General features: G+C 42.4%; 1 protein-coding gene across 2 annotated transcripts; it reads right to left on the bottom strand.

The window, feature by feature from the left end:
• Positions 1–1,090: 1,090 nt before the first annotated feature.
• AQP4 (aquaporin 4) lies at positions 1,091–9,745 on the bottom strand. Of its 2 annotated transcripts, XM_021686271.1 has the most exons (5): positions 9,705–9,745; positions 6,443–6,857; positions 5,357–5,521; positions 4,992–5,072; positions 1,091–1,369 (listed from the first exon to the last, which is right to left on the bottom strand). In XM_021686271.1, exons 1-5 carry the CDS (start codon positions 9,734–9,736, stop codon positions 1,091–1,093), a joined length of 972 nt encoding a protein of 323 aa, XP_021541946.1. In that variant the 5' UTR covers positions 9,737–9,745. The 2 variants fall into 2 exon arrangements, with proteins under 2 accessions (XP_021541946.1, XP_021541945.1); XM_021686270.1 differs by lacking the exon at positions 4,992–5,072 and having other exon boundaries at positions 9,705–9,736.
• Positions 9,746–20,468: the final 10,723 nt, after the last annotated feature.

The following is a 20,468-nucleotide window of genomic DNA, read 5'->3' as shown; positions in this document are numbered from 1 at the left end:
TGGGTAGGGCCCCACTTGACACTTTCCAGAGTGAGCAGAGCTTAATAACAAAAATTAGGATTCAGCTAGTTATGTTCTTGTTATGAAAAAGAAATCTCAGCTAATGTTTACATATAGATAACCAAAGTCACAAACAAAACCCCCAGTTTTGCCAATAAATTAAAAAAATAAGCAACATGGTTAAGTGGTTAAAAGCTTAGATATTTAACCTCACCTGGTGTATTTGAGGATGTGCACTGAAAACAGATCAACTATTTGATTCCAGGATATAGGTTCTTTTATCCTTATGGTTTTTTATAATGGTAATTTTTCCTCCACTCCAGTAAGATCTTATGAGTCTGTTTGTCCTGTTTGTTTTAATAGGTGTTTCTTATGATTTGGATATTTTATTAGATGGAACCAATAAATATACAGGGTTTCTGAACATTCTTCAAATTTCTGGGCTTTAGGTCATCATTACCTTGGACACTGAGGAAGAGGAAGGAATATTATGAATTGGAGTTCAGGTTGAAAGTTGGGTATTTGACATAAAAAATGGAAACAATTCATTAGCAATGACCCTTGTTAATATTCTCTTGCCGAGGTTGTTTATAATAAGGGACTACCCATAAAAGAGCTTGTTATATTTCCTCTCTTGAATGTGCATGACTTTGTGACATACTGTCTCTTGCCATTGAAAAATTTGACTTAATGGAATAAATACTCAAACGAGGATTGACAATCCCAGGGTCATGGTTGAGGAGGAATAAACTGATAGGTATGTCTCTAAGTTCTGCCAGGCAAGACTTAACCAAATCTTGATCCACATTTTAAATTGATTATTAATGAATGGCAGCAGGATAAACTAGATTCATATTTGCTTTGGGGACACTTTAAGAAGACTTCTTTTTTAGATTTGGAATTCACAATAGGTTTCTTCCATTCCTCCTTGGTAGAACAAAGAAATATTTCTTGTCTAGCCTAAATAATAGGACATGAAAAAACAACCCTGCGCATGGCTAATTTATAACAAATCTGTTTCCTTAATGGGTGGAAGGAAATCTGAGGACAGTTCTGAGGGTTCATGTCTGCTTTCAGTGCCATCTTCTAGTCATACTGAAGACAACACCTCACCCGATGGGTCTTTCCCCTTCTTCTCCTCGCTCCGGTCAATGTCAATCACATGCACCACTCCAGGTTTTAAGATCAAGTCGTCAGTCTCTACCTGACTCCTGTTGTCCTCCACTTCCATGTAGCTCCCCTTTGTTTGCTGGGCAGCTTTGCTGAAGGCTTCTTTCAAACGACGTTTGAGTTCAACATCTGGACAGAAGACATACTCGTAAAGGCCACCAGCGAGGACAGCTCCTATTATTGGTCCGACCCAATATATCTAGGGGAAAAGATGGAAGAGTTATGGAGTGAAAGTGGAAGAAAACTATTCTTTTGGGCAACTCATGAATCTAGAGCCTAGCTGGTTAACATTAAGAGACCAAATGTGCTGTGCAGAAGAAAGCAGGATTGGAAAGAATATAAGAAAATACATCATCTGCACATCAGAGATCCACAAATTGCTAAATAACATACGAACGGAAAATAAGGAAAGGCTGTTTTCTCTTTTCTTGCTTTCATTAGTTATTTCCTTCCCATTTTTCTGATAATCCTTAAAGTCAAGATAACCCCTCTTTGGTGGTGTTACCTACAAAGGGTACACTAAGAATTCTTCAGGAAAAAAAAAGAATTTCTGGAGAGTACTTATCTTATTTTCTTAATATTGCCATTTTACTTTGGTTTCCTACCTAATCGCAATCAACATACAGATTTTATCATTTGAGCTATAGTTACTCAGCAGGGAATCAGTGGAATCCCAGCTCCACCACTTAGCAATTTGGTGAATTCTTGATTCACTTACTTAACTTCTTAAAACTTCATTTCCTCATCTGCGAAGTGGGGATTATGATAATACAGACCTCATAGGTTGTAAAAATTAAATTGAAATAATACTTGTATTTATTAGTTCCAATTTCATAGCAACAGGCTCCATTCCATGTTTCCTAGACAATTTAACGTTGTATGTGAATAGGCTGGCGGTGAGTCATTTTCTGTATGCTACACGCTTTTCTTCCCTAAAATCTGGTGATTTAATTCATTGAAAACCTCATGATTTGTTCATTACTCTTCTTTCATCCTCACGGTTCCTACCATGGTCACTTGGTGAAAAAAACCCAGTACTGGGTTTATGGGTGATGGTTAGTTGAGGATTAGCAACTCCATAGGATTTTTTCATTCAACAAATGGAAGCTTTTTATCCTATCTTTATTGCATCTAGAGTAAACTAAATGTTGAGTTTTGGTAAACCTCAACGTTTGCTTGGAGCACATATATGCGGCAGAATAGTGGACATTCATTCAACAGATTCAGTGGAGCAATGGAAACCTTGTTTACTGAGCCAGCTGTACTTAGCACTTTTCTTGTATTAACTCACATAATTCCAACAGCAACATTTGAGGTAGATATGATTATTGTCCTGATTTTATGGGTAAGAAGGCTGACACTCTGAGAGGGCAAGAAGTTTGCTTAGGATTTCATGCTTAGCAAGTGCTTGAATTGGGATTTCGGGTCTGTGTGATTTCAAGCCTCTTTTTTGAACTACTGCACCGTTTTCCATGAGCCTCCCCTTGTCTCATTTGAAAAAAATAAGAGGAATGCTTCTCGCCTGACACTCTCTGGAAGTTAATTTCACGTGGCTTCCTCATTGCAAAATCTAAAGAAAATTCAAAATGTGAGCTGTAGCTGAGCACATACACTTCACATGGAAACTCCTGGTAGAGTGGCTGCAAGGACCAAGCTCCTTATCTTGAACAGAAAGAAACCATGTAAGAGGTGACCTTCTCCCTGCCCGTTCAAAGGAGAAATGAGAGCCCTCCTCTAAATGTCTTTACTTTCTGTTCCTTTAGTAAGAGCTCATTAGATATGTTCTATTCTCCATGCTATGACTCCCACAAGGGAGACAAGGGACTGCTAAATAATTTTGATGCATCCCCAAAACCCCTACGAAGAAGACATCTGGCTACATGCTCCCCCAAAAGAGCAAATCTCAGTTTCAGGTTGCTATTCCAAAACAAAAGTCATAACATACTTTAAAATGACTTTCCAAATTTATAAAGGTCAATCATTTTTCTTGCTAAAACTATAGATATATAGAAAGTGCGAAGAGGAAAACTAAAACATGTCATTGCACTACCTAGAAAACTCACCATTAATATTTTGATGTTACTCTCTCTATCAATCAATCCATCTGCAAATGTGCTGTAAATTAGTTCTAAAATCCGCACAACCATTGCGACAGAACGAGCATTTGTATTCAGTGGGATTAAGTTTGTTATAAAATAGGAACAAGGGGCTGGGACGCCTGGGTGGCTCAGTCGTTAAGCGGCTGCCTTCGGCCCAGGTCATGGTCCCAGGGTCCCGGGATCGAGTCCCGCATCGGGCTCCCTGCTCGGCGGGGAGCCTGCTTCTCCCTCTCTCTCCCTCTGCTTGTGCTCTCTCTGTCAAATAAATAAAATCTTTAAAAAAAAAAAAAAGGAACAAGGGGAAAACTTTAATTCAGTCAACAAGCTAAATATTTTCCTACTAGTCAAGTTTTAGCTAGCCTACCACAACCAGTAGGTGATTAATAAAAGCCATATATTTTCAACCACATTTTAAAGTCTTCATAACTAAAGTTAAAAATTGTTATTTGTCTAAATTGTAATTACAAAAATAGTTCGAATTTAATAAAGTTGAACTTAACAGTTGTACCTTTACCGTAAGTAACTATATACTGCCCATTAAAAATTTCCATTCCTATTAATGTGGCAAATTTTTTGAGACATAAATGGAAATATCGGTGGCAAAATGACCGATCTCATGGATGGTATATGTTGACATTCTTTGCATGGCTGGGTCCAAAATTTTGCTTTTGAACACTGACTCTCATTCTTTAAGGATGGAAATTACTTTTAAAAACTCAGTACAGTTTTCTTAGCAGTGAATGCCCATAGTAGTGGTGCGATTTCCTCTCATTTGTAATGTATACTACGGTTGGATGGATGTAACTGGGTCAATAACCACTGTGTGAATGAGATTAAAGCACAAGTGACATATGGTTATATTCATGAATTAAAAATAAAAGTTGTAAAATAGCATTCACGGCACATAAGTGACAATCAAAGTTTGCCCTACTTGAGGCTGGCTTACATAAGTCTCATATTTTATTGGTTATTTTAAGTTAGTCTAGGAGTGGCCTTAACACTGCCATGTTATTCATTTAAGGGATTGAAATTCCTTTGTTGTAAGAAACAATTGAAATAAAATGGATCACGATATTTAAAAATGGACATCGCTACTCCCTGGAAGCACCGCCACCACATGAGTAAGTAGGTTGGCCAGGAGACTGGAGAGCGTGCCTCTTCGGAAAGTCATCGATGTTTCCAGTATGGTTATGGTGATAACGGCATAAACATTCCCACCATTGATTCCTCTCCATCTGCAGTTCAAATGCTTCTGACTCACATACTATTAATTGGGTTCATGCTTTTGTAAACAAAAAAGATAAATATTTTTGCTATGGGCAGTGCTTTTAAGCATTTCTTTCTTCTTCTTTTAATTTTTTTTGCAAGTGTATATTTTGTTATCGCCAGGAAGGCTTTACTTTCAATGAGTGAAACCCCATATTCACCAGATCACCCTGATTTTTCACTTGTTCCACATAGGTAAGTCTATCAGATACAGTGCCCAGGGCAGCACTTGTTAAAAAAGAAAGACTATTACCGAAGGCCCCGAGCAGATATAAGATGAGATGTTTTACAGTAGATCTGGGCTGCTCTCTCCCTGGTCTTTATGAAGGGTGTAGGAAAGTGGGGAGTCAAGGTTGGGAGGGAGTAAGAAAACTAGCGAGCAAAGAAAAAAAAAGAGCTCCATGGGGTAATTGTCCTCAAGTGTAGGAGGACAGGAATTATCAACAGGATGGTTACCCAGTGGTTTTCCCAATTTCCCATGATAACTGCAGGTCCAAAGGATCGGGCGGGATTCATGCTGGCACCGGTGTAATTGATCTATAGGGAAAAAGAAAACCACTTCAGACATTGCTGAAACGGGACTAGGAGCAGGAAGCATTCACTGCAATTTGCTACCATTTGCCAAGTGGGTTAGAGAAACTGTCCAGATGTTAGCAGCCATGTCAACATTCTCCTCATAAAGTTAGCAAAATAATCACCTACAATGGACAAACGTGGCTGGATACTAAAGAACTACAGCTATAAACACAAGATCTTTAAGCCAGCTCTAGGGGGAGGCTAAATGAAATGAATCAATTATTTAAATGGACTTGGAAACTTACTGCAAATAAATGTCCAATTGCAACAGAAAATCCAATTGCTAAAGCTACTGAACCAGTGACATCAGTCCGTTTGGAATCACAGCTGGCAAAAATAGTAAACACCAACTGAAATGTGATTATCAACTCCACCAGGAGACCGTGACCAGCGGTAAGATTTCCATGAACCTAAAAAGAGAGAAATGCTCCATCTGAATTGAAGCATGAATACATTTTCTGTGATAACATATCATTGTGAAAGGCATACTTCCTCACTGGAAAAAGCAATGGTTAATTTGAGCCCTCTGTTCCCCCCCCCCAAGTGAGACGCTCCCCCTGCATCCAAAAAAACCCCAAAAAACAAAACAAAAAAGGAATGAATTTCCACTCATTTTGGGCCATCACAGATAATTAATTACTCCTGCAATGACCAAGCGGGAATTTGTGCTGAATGTCCTTTTCTACAAAGGAAGCAAAATGTGCAGCTGCTGAATGTAACTTATAAAGGAGTTTCTTGAGAGTCTTGTAATTTTATAAGGCAATGATTAAATCCATTAATTAGGTTTAAATTAATTAATATATATTTCAATTAAAATTTAAACTGTGTGAGGTTTTTTTGATCAATCCTCGTGCTGAGCTAACAACTGAATGTTCCTAACCAGTTAAGGACAAAACTAGGATCAAACGTCAATTTATTTTTTTAAGTGTGACCTTTGATGTAGATCATTTTAAATCTCATGAAAGTGACAAGAAACAAAATTGTTTCTTCTGCTAGCGAACCAACAAATAGTTGTAATAAAAATGCCTTAAGCTAAATATATAGTCTAGTATGGTCGCTGGGATGGGAGTGAGACCCAGGGAAAAAAACCAACACAATTTTTGTGCCACCTAGACTTAATAATATTCATCACTCGATGACAAACAATGATTATATATGGATACAATCAGTGTTGCTGGGATCAGTTTTCACGGGTAGCAAGAGTCATCAGAAATTCTCTGGGAAGAAATTAGCAATTTTAGGAAAGTCTCTCAGGCCATCGGGGTGTCCTGTGGCAGGGGTCTGCAAGAAGCCCGGAGTCCTAGTTTGAAAATAAGAGCTACAGACGTTACCGTGGTGACCCCCAAGCCCCCCACCACACTGGGAGGTGTGACCAGGTAGAGAATCCCGGCTCCGATGATGGCGCCCAGGCACTGGGCCGTGACGTAGAAGACAGACTTGGCGATGCTCATCTTCCTGGTGCACACCATGGCCACTGTCACAGCAGGGTTGATGTGGCCGCCGCTGATGTGGCCGAAGCACTGCACCATAGTTGCAATGCTGAGTCCAAAGCAGAGGGAGATGAGAACCATGTCGACAGGTAGGGGCTTTTCTGTTCCCCCCCAGTTGATGGTAGATCCCAGGCTGAGGAGCACAAAGATGAGCATAGCCAGAAATTCTGCTGTGACTGCCTTCCAGAAAGCTTGAGTCCAGACCCCTCTGAAAGCCACCATGATGTTCTCTCTTCTACACAATGGTCCACACTTACTGAAAAGAAAACAGATCCTAATCAGTTTACCAGAGCCGGGTTCATGAATTGAATTTGGGTGAAGACTCCAGGCGTGTGATCTTGCCCGACTGGGGGGAAGGACCCACTCAAAGGTTATTTGCATATCAAGAAAGAATGCTTCCAGAAAACCTTTTAAATTAATTAATGGTCTCCTTAACAGTCAAATTGTGATGCTAGCCTCCTTTTATTTAACGGTCACAGCTCATCCCTAGAAAGGAAAATGTCTAAATCGAGTTTCTTAAACAACTAAGAAGGGAATATATTTACCTCAGAGCAAGAGTTAATTACCTCAGAGCAAGTTTTTAAGTTTCAATGTACTTTCAACATGCCATTTATATTTTGAACGTAAAGCAATTAAAAAAAAAAAAAAGGGAGGTCTTTTGCAGTTTTGCACTTTGTTGCTCAAAATGGCCCTCTGAAAATGGATTTGTGGAGCGTGATGCTCCTCGCCCCCAGCAGACTGCGGGATTAGGGAGGAGGCCCGCGAGGAGGCCAGGAATGCTGAAGCCGGTCTTTGGAGAAGGTAAAGTCGTTCGGGGGAGGGGAACTCAGGGTGACCGGCCGGGGCGGTGGGAACGGGCAGGGCCGGAGCGGCAACAGGGACACTCCCCCCATCTCCCCTGCGGACCTGGGCGCGCGGCGCTGGGCCGTGTCAACCTCGGGCCCCAGGGGAGCGGCCACCCCCGGGCGGGTGCCAGGGGGACAAACAGCCACCGCCCAGCGCCGGCCCCGCCCCTGCCCCGCCCTCGCCCCGCCCCTGTCCCAGGCGTCCCAGCAGCCGCGCGGGGGAAGGCTGCATCCTGGCCTCCGCCGTGCTTTGCCGGGCTGGGCGACAGACCCTTGTGCCTGACCCTCTCTCGACCCCCGACGTGACCCCTCAGACACGCCTCCCCAAAGGGACCCTGGAGGCCGGGGTGGGCGCCCCGGGCACCCGGTCTGCGCCCTCGAGGGGCAGCCGAGTGCGGGGACCGGCGGCGGGGGCGCGGGGCCGGGGGCAGTGGCCCTCGGAGCAGAAGGCTCCACGGAGAGTGGCTGTTCTTCAGCGTCTTCTTGGCGGCCTTCTCCTCCTTCAGAGTGGCCCGGAAAGACGGCGGGGGCGCCAATTCTGGGGGACTTTGTGGGTGTGCTGGGGAGCTGGGAGGAGGGTGGGGTGCAGCAAGACAGCCGTTGGGAGGGAGCATTTTCTTCCTCCAGTCTGTTTTCCTCTTATTGTCTGAGGATCTTTGGAGCTGAGAAGGGATGGGGTTTGAGGATATTAATGCCAACTGCTGGTTTGGGCAAGAAATGGCTAGAATTCCCAATGTGGGGGCAATTACTCTAGTTACCCCATTATTCAAGGCATTTGCCCTTATCCTTTGCCTGTGATAGTGGCGAGAGCGAAGGAGTGTGGAGAGACTGATCACCAGAGGACTATGAAAAGGGTTAGGCGAGAAAGCCAGGTATTTGAACAGGGTAGAGTTATTACAGCTTTCCCCTTGATGTATAAGGAAGGAGCCCCCCTCCCCTTCCCAGGAGCCTGGGTTCTGGATGAGCAGTGGGGAAATGCTGTGCTAAAAAGGGCTAGGGGAACTCTCCCTTGACCTTTAGGATCTCAACTCAGCCTCTGCTTTGATACGGGGCTTTGCTTCAGAGCTGGAAGGAGAAACCCATTTTCGGCCCAAGGCGGGGTGGCTCCAGAAGGGGGACAGCCAGCCCTGTCCTTGATGTCCCCTGCATGTGAACTCCTCTAAGTAATTATAAGAAAGCCCAGCTGGGAGGACCATGGCATCATATTCACTAGAGGAAGAGAAAATAAAGAGCCAAAACAGCACTTGGAATGGGGCAGGGAGTATGCCCTGAGAGAGACATTAAAAATATCCTCAACGGGGAGATAGGAAGAGGACAAAGGAGGAAACCAAGGAGGCTGGGGGGGCAGGGGGCAGGATACCCCAGGTCCCTTTCAGCACCACGTACCACCAAGAGAGGCGGGCCCTGGCAAAAGGCCACCTCCTGGCTATGCCCTGGCTCCCTCACTTTCTATCTCCCTGCCTGTTGACTCCTGCCTCTCCAGAGACCTAATTTAAGAAACTCAGTTGCTCTTTCAGCTTCAAATTTTCATCAGCTAGAGGAATTAAAACAACAACAACAACATCAACCCCCCCCAACCCCCCCTCCCCCGCCGAATAGATAAATATGCTCCTTAACAGTGCTTTGACTTTTTTGGAAAACCCACAGAATCTGATGTCCTTCCAGGGCAGAGCGAACAGCCTCAGTTAGCTGCGAACCCCAAAGTTCCCAGGCAGCACATACATAGCCCTGACCTTCCAAGTGCTCACCTCGGCAGGCAGAGTCTGTCATAGCTCCTGTTATTATCAGCAATGTTCCCTTATGTGTTCACACTCACGGAAAATTGATCAACACTATTTGTTTTGCTTCTCTCACCCCAGAACAAAGGGGTTTGTTGATGTGCCCGGGTTGTACTGAACCGGGCACATTATTTTCTAGCTGAACACACAGCCTGATCCACTTCTGGACAGCTGAGCTTCCCGGTGAGTAATTTTTCTGAAGAAAAATACTGCAGATAGATTTACCTCCATAGGGTAATTTCCCTGTGCATGCACAGGTCTCGAATATTTGGAGGATTTTGCAACAAAGCATCCTTCTTTTCTTCTCCCTTCCCTATGTCTCTATGATTATGCCCAGTAGCCAGATAGAAAAGAATCACCTACCTGCCTTACAGTTTCCTTCTAAATTCTGTCTGAGAAGGCACATATATCTATAACAAAAGAGTCAGAGTTTCATCTTTTGGCCCGCGCTTTGTTCCCTGAAGGCGAAGAAAGACTTACCCCCACTGCCTTGCTGCGGGTCTGCCACTCATGCCTTCCCTGGCCAGAGTGCAGCTCTCATTGCCTGCCCCGCAGCTCCCAGTGCACTGGGAGTCAGATTACGGCCACTTGTCTGATTGGGTTTTGGGAGTGTAGGGGTGGAAAGACTCTGCACCATGTGGCAATCGGCAAGTTATATTTGAACTTGAAATAACTTTTCTCTACCTGATCACTGTAGACACAGGGCATTTCAGGAACACAAAATGTTTGCTTACATTGTATTTCTTTAGCTGGGAATCTTTGAAATTGAGGATTTCCCCCAGTTTTATTTCGATTCTTCTCACCACAAAGAATTGCTGAGAATTTGTCTTGTTTGGTTATGTGTTGTGGTTGAAATTGGGCACCTATGAGAAAACAGGTTTGTGTTATCCAGCAGTTGAGATGGGTTGAGATCTGGGCTGTAGTGCACTTGCTTTTGAGGGGTTAAATATCCAGTGGGTTCTTTTGAAGTTTTTGATCTGAGAAGTAGCATTTTAAGCACAATAGGTAAGTCCATTTGTAGCCTGGGCAACACTGATTTGGGTAATAGGAAAATAAGAAAAATAGGAAATAAGACTATTTCAGGGTGCTCCACTGACTGTTAGATTAATAACAATTGTTGGGTAAGAAGTAGCAAATTTAAAAATATGGAGGTTGGGTGAGGACAAAATTTTTGGAAATTGTAGGTAAATTTAATATCTGTAAACCTAGAGACAAGATTGACAACGTCGTTTGTGCGGCCTTGTGTGGAATGACCGCATCACAATTACAATTTTTTTTTTTTGTTTTCTTGTCTCCTTTCTTGTCTCCTTTGAGTGTGAATTTCAGAGGGGCATTTTATTGTTGTCCCAAGCATTATCAGATAACAAAGACTGAATTTACATCCTTAAGAATGTGGTTGCACACAGATGGTTGTCCATGGTGGTTAGGGGGTCAGCCTTTTTAAAATGTGCTCCCTGAAGGTAGGAATAAATTCTGTTGAGAGGGGGAAGGGGGCATTGATGTGAATCCACAAACAACACAACACTTAAACCATTTCGTGTTGACTTTTAAAGCCATTTATCATTCAGATTCTAGACTGCGATTTAAAAAAAAAAAACAAAAAACGGGTCACAAGTGTTTTTAAAAAATTTGAAAACTTCGATTTTCTAGACAGATGTGCTAATCGCTCTGACCCTAAGACCATTGAGTCAGAAGGGACTGTGAGGTCTATGAACCCAAGGACAGACGCTGCAGCTTTTAGGTTCTTTCTGGTGAATGAAGCCCGTGGTCTTCTCCACAGGAACCCACCATGAGTGGTGCTCCCTTGGGGCCACCGGTCATTGAGAGGACATTTTTCAGGTCCACTCTTTGCAGGTTGCCCTAAGCTCATTAACATTCACTCCCTGGCCTTGGCAAGTTCCCGTCACCAATTTATAAAGTGCCAGCGCAACTTGGTTACCATGGTTTCTCAGACTCTTTCCCTTTCTTCTGGCTGGCTGATCACTGCCCTGGTAGCGTGTGTTGACAGTCAGTTCCTAAGGGATGGCTATTCCCATCAAGGGAAGGGCCACCCTAATTGGCACCAACTCGAGCGCTTATTAGTACTCTCAGCAGAGTGGCTGAAAATTGACCCGGGATTAACCGTTCACCTACTGGAGGTAGTTTTTCTTATTAGGTGATACTTACTGTCTTTTTAAATATTTGCGGTGGTGTTATTGGTTCTCCTGCAACCCTTTCAGCCCTGCCCAATAATTAGCTGCTTGCCTGACTTTTCTTTGGACTGGGGACAGAGCTTCCAATAGGATTGTCTGGGGCGATGCATGCAGGATAATGATGGAAGAAAGTAGCTTTGATGCGCTTGTGAGGATGGTGTGGGCAATATGAGGTGGGAGCCTTGGTGAATATAAGGAACAGCTTCTAAGTTGATCAGTTTTGAACTGGCCTGGGCCCAGGGCCAAATGAGATTTGGAATCTAAAATTTTTTTAAAGGTTTTATTTATTTATTTGAGAGAGAGAGAGAGCATGAGAGAGCACAAGCAGGGGGAGTGGCAGAGGGAGAGGGAAAAGCAGACTCCCTGTTGAGCAAGGAGCCCCATGTGGGACTCGATCCCAGGACCCTGGGATCATGACCTGAGCCGAAAACAGACGCTTAACTGACTGAGCCACCCAGGCGCCCTGGAATCTAATGTTTCCCCCCCCGCCCCGCATTGGTAACTTGAAAAGGGCTTAATTCCTTTAAAAACGGAATAACAATTTACTGATGACATCTTCCTGACTTTCTTACTGATGACATCTTCCTGACTTTCTTACTGTATAGTGCTATGATCTTTAGGGGGAGGATAGAAATATGGCACATTAATTTAAGATCAGTGTTCTAGGAGAAAAATGAGAGAAGAGTAAATGAAAATTTCAAGAGTACTCAGCAAAACCCAGCTGATGGACACACTTTGCTTCCGAATTTTTAATGTAGCACACCCTACTGTTTTCTTTTGGTGCTGATACGTGTCTTTGGGGTTTGTGGACTCCTTCTCCCACCCTTGCTGTCAGAACTTTTAATATTTCTTCCTGTACTCAGAGATTGAAAACTAACACAAAAGCACTAAAAAACGCCTGCCATGCCTCAGTCCCAGACGGGCTGTGTCTCCAGGCTGGCAGGGGCAGATCCAATCGCAAGTCATAAATCTTATTTTCTTTTCATGAATCTCAGCATCGTGAATTCCCCCCAGAGCACTTCTCTATCAGTATGTTCATTTAAAACAAACAAACAAATAGAACAACATCAGCAGCCACAACCACAACCCCCACAACAAAGGGCTTTGATAGAGCTTTGTTCCCTTTTCAGAGAGATGTTGCCTCCCTGTTACAATGCAGAGTGGCTTCCAGAAATAAAGTTCACTACCCATCAGAGAGGGAGACGAACCATGAGAGACGATGGACTCTGAAAAACAAACTGAGGGTTCTAGAGGGGAGGGGAGGGGGTATGGGTTAGCCTGGTGATGGGTATTGAGGAGGGCACGTTCTGCATGGAGCACTGGGTGTTATACGCAAACAATGAATCATGGAACACTACATCAAAAACTAATGATGTAAGGTATGGTGATTAACATAACAATAAAAAATTAAAGAAAAAGAGTGAAATAAAAATAATCAAAAAAACAGCAAGGAACCAAAATGCTTGCCTCATCTCGCATCTCTCATTGGGGTGAAGCGGAGGGAACTGGGGTCTTTCTAATGGACGTGGAAACTTCCATAGATAATCTCTGGCCCTGCCCCCTTGCCCCATGGATCCAGGGTCTCCTGTTTGGTACCGCAGGCACATTTTCCTTGATTCAGATCCAGGCGGACTCTGCTTTGGCTGAGGAGTTGTACTCTGCTGACATTTAAGGCAGGAATTCCCTGGGAAAATAGTCAAGAGATTCTTTTGGTGTTGCTGGCGGGGCTCCAAAGGGTTTAGGGTTCCCCTCTCTGGACGAATGGGGAGAAAGAGAGGGAGGGAGGGAAAGAGAAACAGAAGGACTTTATTGAGTGACCGTGTTTCATCTGAAGCTTGCAGAAAAAAAGCAGAAATGTGGTTGGATGACTGGATACTTTTCTTACCCCTTATCTCTTACCCTAGCTAATATGACAGTTCAGAGTTTGGTTGGGCATTTTAAAGGCCACTTAGACATCCACAGTCGAAAATCAGTTCTCTGGGAAAGCAAAGGACTTTGGGGTCTCATGGCCACACCAAAATGTTTTAAATGTTCACTCGTTGAAGTCTGTAGTAGTAATTATTCCAACATTTAAATTAAATTTGAACATCTGAAGAGGTAAACCAACGTTTGACTAATTATTACCACCTGTTATCATACAGGAAGGCTCAGTATCCTCATGTTTTTAATAGACTAACTAAGATATTCCCAGTTTCAAGGAAAGAGCAAGATGTCACAGGGAGCTGTGACAGGGGGAGTAGACCAAAACACTAGGCACTTAAAAAATACTTTGGAGTAATGCTAGAAACAGAACATTTTCTAAGAAAGGAGCAGAAATGGTCATAATCTTGTGACCACAAAAAATGTGACTGACTCTCCTAGACCTTCCCTTGGAGGAGATTTTTGATAATTCAGACAAAACTTGCTCTTGCTACTTTCCTAAATCATCTTAGGTCCTTCCCTTTGACCTCTGTAATTCCTTTTTTTACATTCATACAATCGGAAGAAATGTACACCTGAAGAAAATCACAGGGCCTCCTCGAGGTGGCAAGTCTCATCGTGGTTTCACCTGACCCGAATGTTCTCCCTAGCTCCAACTCAGTCTGTATGCCTGCTGCAGGGGCCACACTGTGGCCACATTTCACCAGCTGCCATCTCTAAGGAGCCAGCTAAGGTGCTCCTTGCATCTCCAATCCCTTTTCTTTCAGTCTTTGCCACACAATCCTCTGATTCTTATTTATTGATTTAAAAGATTTTACTTATTTATTTGAGAGACAGAGAGACAGAGCGTGTGAGCACGAGAGGTGGGGAAGGGCAGAGGGAGAGGCAGACTCCCCGCTGAGCAGGGAGCCCCACGAGGGGACTGATCCCAGGACTCTGAGATCATGACCTGAGCTGAAGGTAGACGCTTAACCGATTGAGCCACCCAGGTGTCCCCTTCTGATTCTTTTTAAAACCCTCCTCAACATTTATCTACTCCTTGAAACATGCCCATTACAAACTTGCCGGGTTCTAGTCACTTGATGAACCCACAGCAACCGTAAACCTCTGTGATACTCTACAGTCATGACTAGGTAACGTCTTTGTTTCATTCACTGGTGTTTTGGTGCTAGTTTACTCTTTCTCTATTTTTGGGTATAAACTGAAGTTGTGGGATATACATGTTCCGTTAAATTCCTTACTGTAACGATGGTGATGATAATGACGATGATGAAGACGACGAAGTGACAGCAGTGATTTTGGTGACGATATGATTGTGCAGGAAGAGGGGAAGGAGTAAGTGTTGGTGGTTTGGGCTCTATCACTTCTCTGTTACTGGCTCTGGGTCATCTGACCTCCCTGGGCTGCTTGTTCATCTGTGAAATGGAATGGAGCATTATTTCTGTCCTGTCTTTTCATGAAGTTATGGTAAGTTCGGACGCCCTCCTCACCCCATTCTGGTTTTGGACCACCTCCACCATGGTGTGCCTCTACAATACTTTGGCTCCCCAAATTCCATCACAGAATTATTCCCAGCACACAGGAATCGCCCGTTTATCGTCTGACACCATCATTAGTCTGGAATCAGAGTGAGATCAGGGAATACTCTCTTGGTCGTCTCAGTGGTTAGTTAACCTTAGTAATTAATTGCTGTATCCCCAGCACCTAGCGTAGATCCAAGACACATTTTAAAAAACACTGTGGGATACATAGACAAGTGAATGAGGCTCCAATAAGGCCATATGAGCAGACGTGCTTTGCAAACCGAATTAGGAAATGGAAATAAGGATGATGCTGATGCTTATGATAAAAAAAAGTCAAGAAACTTATCCAGGCCAAACCTTGAAACAGTCATGTATTCTTCATCTCATTTCCCATTTACAGAATGAAAGTTTTTCTAGCACAGGTAAGAATTTAGAAATAGTAAGTTGTTAACATATGTATAGTTCTTTGAAATAAAGAGCTAGGTAGCTGCAAAGTATTAACATTAATAATAAAATTTTATAAACTTCAAATGGGCATAGATAATTCCAAGACCACACTTCAGAGTTTAAGGAAGAAGTAATGTGTATTTTTTTTTTTTTTAAAGATTTAGTTGTTTATTTTAGAGAGAGAGAGAGAGAGAGAGAGTGCAGGGCTGGAGGAGACGGAGGGACAAGCAGACTCCCTGCTGAGTACAGAGCCCGAGGTGGGGCTCAATTTCGTGACCCTGAGATCATGACCTGAGCCGAAATCAAGAGTCAGATGCTTAACCAACTGAGTCTCCCAAGCACCCCCCAGAAGTAATGTGTTTAAAACCTTTGCTTTATGGATTAATCCAAATGTCTTGGCAAATTTTATTAAAAAATAAGAAGCTGACCCATATGTCATCTCCTCATTGTCTCAGTAAATCTTTGGGGATCACAGTGTATGACATTTATGACTTTCACATTTCCACACAGGCCACTGAGTACTGCTAGGAAAAATAACACCAGTGACGATTGATCATTTTACAAATCAGTCATCTCTAATGTACACTTGCTCCTCAATATCACCCAGCAAACTCTCTCATTCTCCAGTTAGGAAGGAGATGAAAATTATCGGCAAGCAGCTGACACAGAACATGATTCTGGCTTTTCCTAGGTAGAGGAGACTTTTTTGAAAGGATATGGAGACTCAAAGAATTGAAGGGGGGCTGGAGAACTAGCTTGCAAGTGGCCATATTCTAGGCAGCTCCAGAAGCCGAGGAAAGACCTGCATCTTGGCTGATGGGATGGATGGCCGTCAAGAATTGCTCTTCTTCTCACATCACAGCTTCTAGATGAAAAGTCCCAGGAGTGACGACTCAATCTTATGTCAGGAGGAGGGGTGGCTTGCTTGGGGAGAGTCACCCGGAGTTATTCTGCCACCGAGGCCACACTCAGTGGATGAGAGATGATAAAGATGGCAGCTAACTCTTTTATATAAACTCCAGTAATCCTCACCTCCCATGATTGCTGACGCCCTCTCTTTCTCGTCATTCAGGACTGTGTTAGTTTGCTGGGTCTCCCATGACAAAACACCACAGACTGGGTGGCTTAAACAACAGAAGGCTAGAAGTCTCTGCCTAGATAACTCATATTTTGTTCTTCAAAATTCAATTTCAGGGGCGCCTGAATGGCTCAGTCATTAAGCGTCTGCCTTCGGCTCAGGTCATGATCCCGGGGTCCTGGGATCGAGCCCCGCATCGGGCTCCCTGCTCGGCAGGAAGCCTGCTTCTCCCTCTCCCACTCGCCCTGCTTGTGTTCCCTGTCTCGCTTTGTCTCTCTCTGTCAAATAAATAAATAAAATCTTAAACAACAACAACAACAACAACAAAATTCAATTTCAGTTTCACTGTCTCTGTAAAAATTTCCCTGTTCCTCTGATTTTATTTAGATGCCATTTCTCTTTTCTTCACAGCACCTTCTAAAATAGCTTTGTACATTTCTTGGGGTGGGTGGCTCAGTCAGTTGGGCATCCAACTCTTGATTTTGGCTCAGGTCGTGATCTCAGGGTCATGGGATCGAACCCCGAGACAGGCTTGCCCCTCTCCCGCCCCCTGCTCATGCTTCTGCTCCTTCTTTCTCTCTCTCTCCCTCTCAAATAAATAAATGAATTAATAAAAATCTTCAAAAAAAATCAAATAGCATTGTACCTTTCCAATTTTCAAGCATGTAAATCCCGAATTCTCCCCAAAAGATGTGGGGTGCCTCAGTAAGGAGGTACAAAAATCAAAGGCTTTAAAACCCGTACTTGACAAGGAACACTAGGAATTGTGCATGGGGTTTCCAAATAGGGTTGCATTAGTTGTAAATACACTGCTTGGTAATTGGTAATTAACGGTTTATGTCTTTGCCTCTAACTTAAGAAAAAATTCCTCAGGGCAAAGATTGTGTGTTAGGTTCTTTTTCTTTTTTCTTTTGAATGTGAAATAAAACTATATTGGGAGTTTTGTGAGTGTTCCAGTTTTATCTTCTTTTTTTTGTTTTGTTCTCATTAATACAAATTTATTTTATTTTATTTTATTTTTTGTTTCAAATTTTTATTTAAATTCTAGTTAGTTAACATACAGTGTAATATTGGTTTCAGGAATAGAACTTAGTGATTCATCACTTACATACAACACCCAGTGCTCAACACAACAAGTGCCCTCTTTAAAGATTTTATTTATTTATTTATTTATTTATTTATTTGAGAGAGCGAGAATGAGAGAGAGTACATGAGAGGGGGGAGGGTCAGAGGGAGAAGCAGGCTCCTTGCTGAGCAGGGAGCCCGATGCGGGACTCGATCCTGGGACTCCAGGATCATGACCTGAGCCGAAGGCAGTTGCTTAACCAACTGAGCCACCCAGGCACAAGTGCCCTCTTTAATACCAATCATCCATTTAGCCCATCCCCCTGCCTGCCTCCCTCCAACAACCCTCAGTTTGTTCTCTACAGTTAAGAGTATCTTATGTGTGTTAGTTTTTTATGCAACCCTGGAAAAAAGAAAGTGGTCAATACATTTTGGTTGGTTGGATGAATAAATGAATGAGTGAGGAGTTTACCAAAGTGGTTTCACATGTTTTTTTGTATGTTTATGAGATAAGCATTCTTTCTTCCCTGTTTTAGATGTGAGTTAATGGAGAGTTTGAGTGAAATGGCAGGTCAGAAGTTAATTAGACCAGATTTGTCATATATTATATATATTATGTAAGTACATTTCCTATCTAGTATGGGGTTGTTGGCTGCTTTCGAAGTACATTAATTCTTCCAGGGTCCAAGTGTACCTTTTCATATATTGTCCTACTTATTTGAGAAACTGAAAAGGAAGTTTATGCTTTGATTTTCTTTTGAAAACAGAATTATAGTTAGTAGAGAAATTGGCTAAGTTGGAGTCATTTGATAAAGTCTTTTAACAAACACAATCCTATTCTTGTTAACTGGTTAGATTATCTTATTATTTTTTTTAATTAGCCTTTTAATTTCAATTGGGAGAGACTGTAAAAAAAAAAGTGTGGTGCATCAGTAATGTAGACATAAGGAATGATGAGTCCTGTCGCTGAGAGTGTTTGTACAATACAACATTGTAACAAGGTGTAAACAGTTTATAGATGTGCTCAGTACAGTTTATAATTTTGTTGTCATAGTTTTCTGTGTACCAGTCTTTCTAATCACCCAAAGGGATATAAGAAAATCACTTTATAAACTTGCAAGACCAACATAATTATTATTGCTAATAATTCCATTTTCAAAAGAAGAAACTGTTGTGTGGAATAGATGAAAGAACTCTACAGTGTCTGGGTGCTACCAACATTACACCCTTCGACAGCATACTACATTACAGATCTCACAGAAACAGTATGCAAACCTCATATTGCCCTTCTCGCTCTGCGCCATATTTTTAGTAGAGAGAGTGCTGCACGCAGTGGCCTGTGGCTCTGGATGTGTAGGGAGGCAGAAAGAGATTGCTAGTATCAGAACTTGTGAAAGTCGTTGACTTTGACTTCAGCTTGACCTCAGCCCGACATGGGGAGATTGCTTCTCAAACACTTCAGAGTACTGTATAATCCTCTGAGACCTTAGCTGTGGCCAAAGGAGAGCCAATGCTTCCAGAGCTGGGGAGTCTGAACTTCTAAAGGCGGTCAGAATTGCACAACCGGGGTCATGAACCGATCTTGACTTTGGGTTCTGAAGATTTCTCTTTCGTGACTGGAATTTGCTCACCTCAGACAAGGAGGCTGACCTTTGATTTTTTTGGCATCAGATTTTCACTATGTAATGCATTGAGTCAACAGGCCATATTATATCTTTTAAAAGAGAAAAGGAAAACAAATCCATTTAGCCATTTTCCCCAGTAAAATTGTCTGCTCTTCGAAGCTAAAGTAAAACAACAAGATTGTCAATTGTCCAACCTTCTAGATTTACGTTTCAAAATCAATATTGGAAGTAGAATTAAAAACTGTATATTTATTAAATCAGGATATAAAGAGTGGACTAAACTATTAACAAGGTATTTTAAGACATTTTACAGTATCTAGCAATAAATTAGCATAAATATTCAGTCTGTATTGCTTATGGCAAAACATCAGCATGGTTAAAATGGTAGTGGTGGACAGATAGGTGTTTGAGATACTGTTCTTTCTATTTCTGTGTGGTTGTAATATTAAATGGATAAGAAATTTAGTAACTATGGTAAAACCAGCTGGTGGAACCCTCCTACCCAGCTGCTTTGGCAGGGTGAAGAGCATAGGTTTGCCCCTGGTTCGAGACTGTTCTCCCCACCTCTGTCCCCATGCTGCTCAGCCTTCCTTCTGCATGGCTCTGGCCAGGTGGTTCTCTTGTTCTCCAGAGCAGCGCCCATGGGTCCCTCAAATTCCTGACCTCCCTCACCGTTTCCCCTCACTTTCCACAGATGACCTCAACCCTTATATCACAATGAAAAACAAGACTTCAGATGGGAAATCCTTTGAATTCTTGCTACCAAACCCCAGATGTCTTGGCACCTGCCTGAACCTTTCCTCCTTCTTTGTTTTCTAGAAATCGCTTTCCCTTTGTCTTGAATGGATTCTTCCACTCTTGTTCCTACTTCCTCTGGTATCATTCTTTTTCCAGGTCTCTGGTCAAGGTCAAACTTTTTGAGTCACAGGAGCTCTTTGCAATTGACAATTATTGAAAACCCCAATGAACTTCTTGTTTATGTGAGCGATATGTACGTATTGACACCGTATTAGCAACTAAAACAGAGAATTTAAAAAAATTATAAATTTACTTAAAAAAACCCCAGTATATGCTAATTAAATTGCATTTTTAAAGACAAATACATTTTTCAAAAACAAAAAAAAATTAGTGAGAAGGGTAATACTATTTTACATTTTTGCAAATTTCTTTAATGTCTGGCTTGATTCTTCATCAATGTATGCAACAATATAAGTGGTTTGACATGCTAGATTTTTATAATGCATATTAAATTCATAAACAATTTCAGAAAAGTCCACTCTGTATCCACCTTGCACACCATCAGTGTGTGCATGCTGCTTCCATGATGAGGAAGGGCCCTCTTTCTGAGAAAGGGGAAAAGGAAGACAGGAAATGCCTTCTATTAGGAGGACATG

This window comes from Neomonachus schauinslandi, chromosome 14, assembly GCF_002201575.2.
Source record: "Neomonachus schauinslandi chromosome 14, ASM220157v2, whole genome shotgun sequence".
In the NCBI taxonomy this organism is placed as follows: Eukaryota; Metazoa; Chordata; class Mammalia; order Carnivora; family Phocidae; genus Neomonachus; species Neomonachus schauinslandi.
This window is presented reverse-complemented; position numbering and strand designations above follow the sequence as displayed.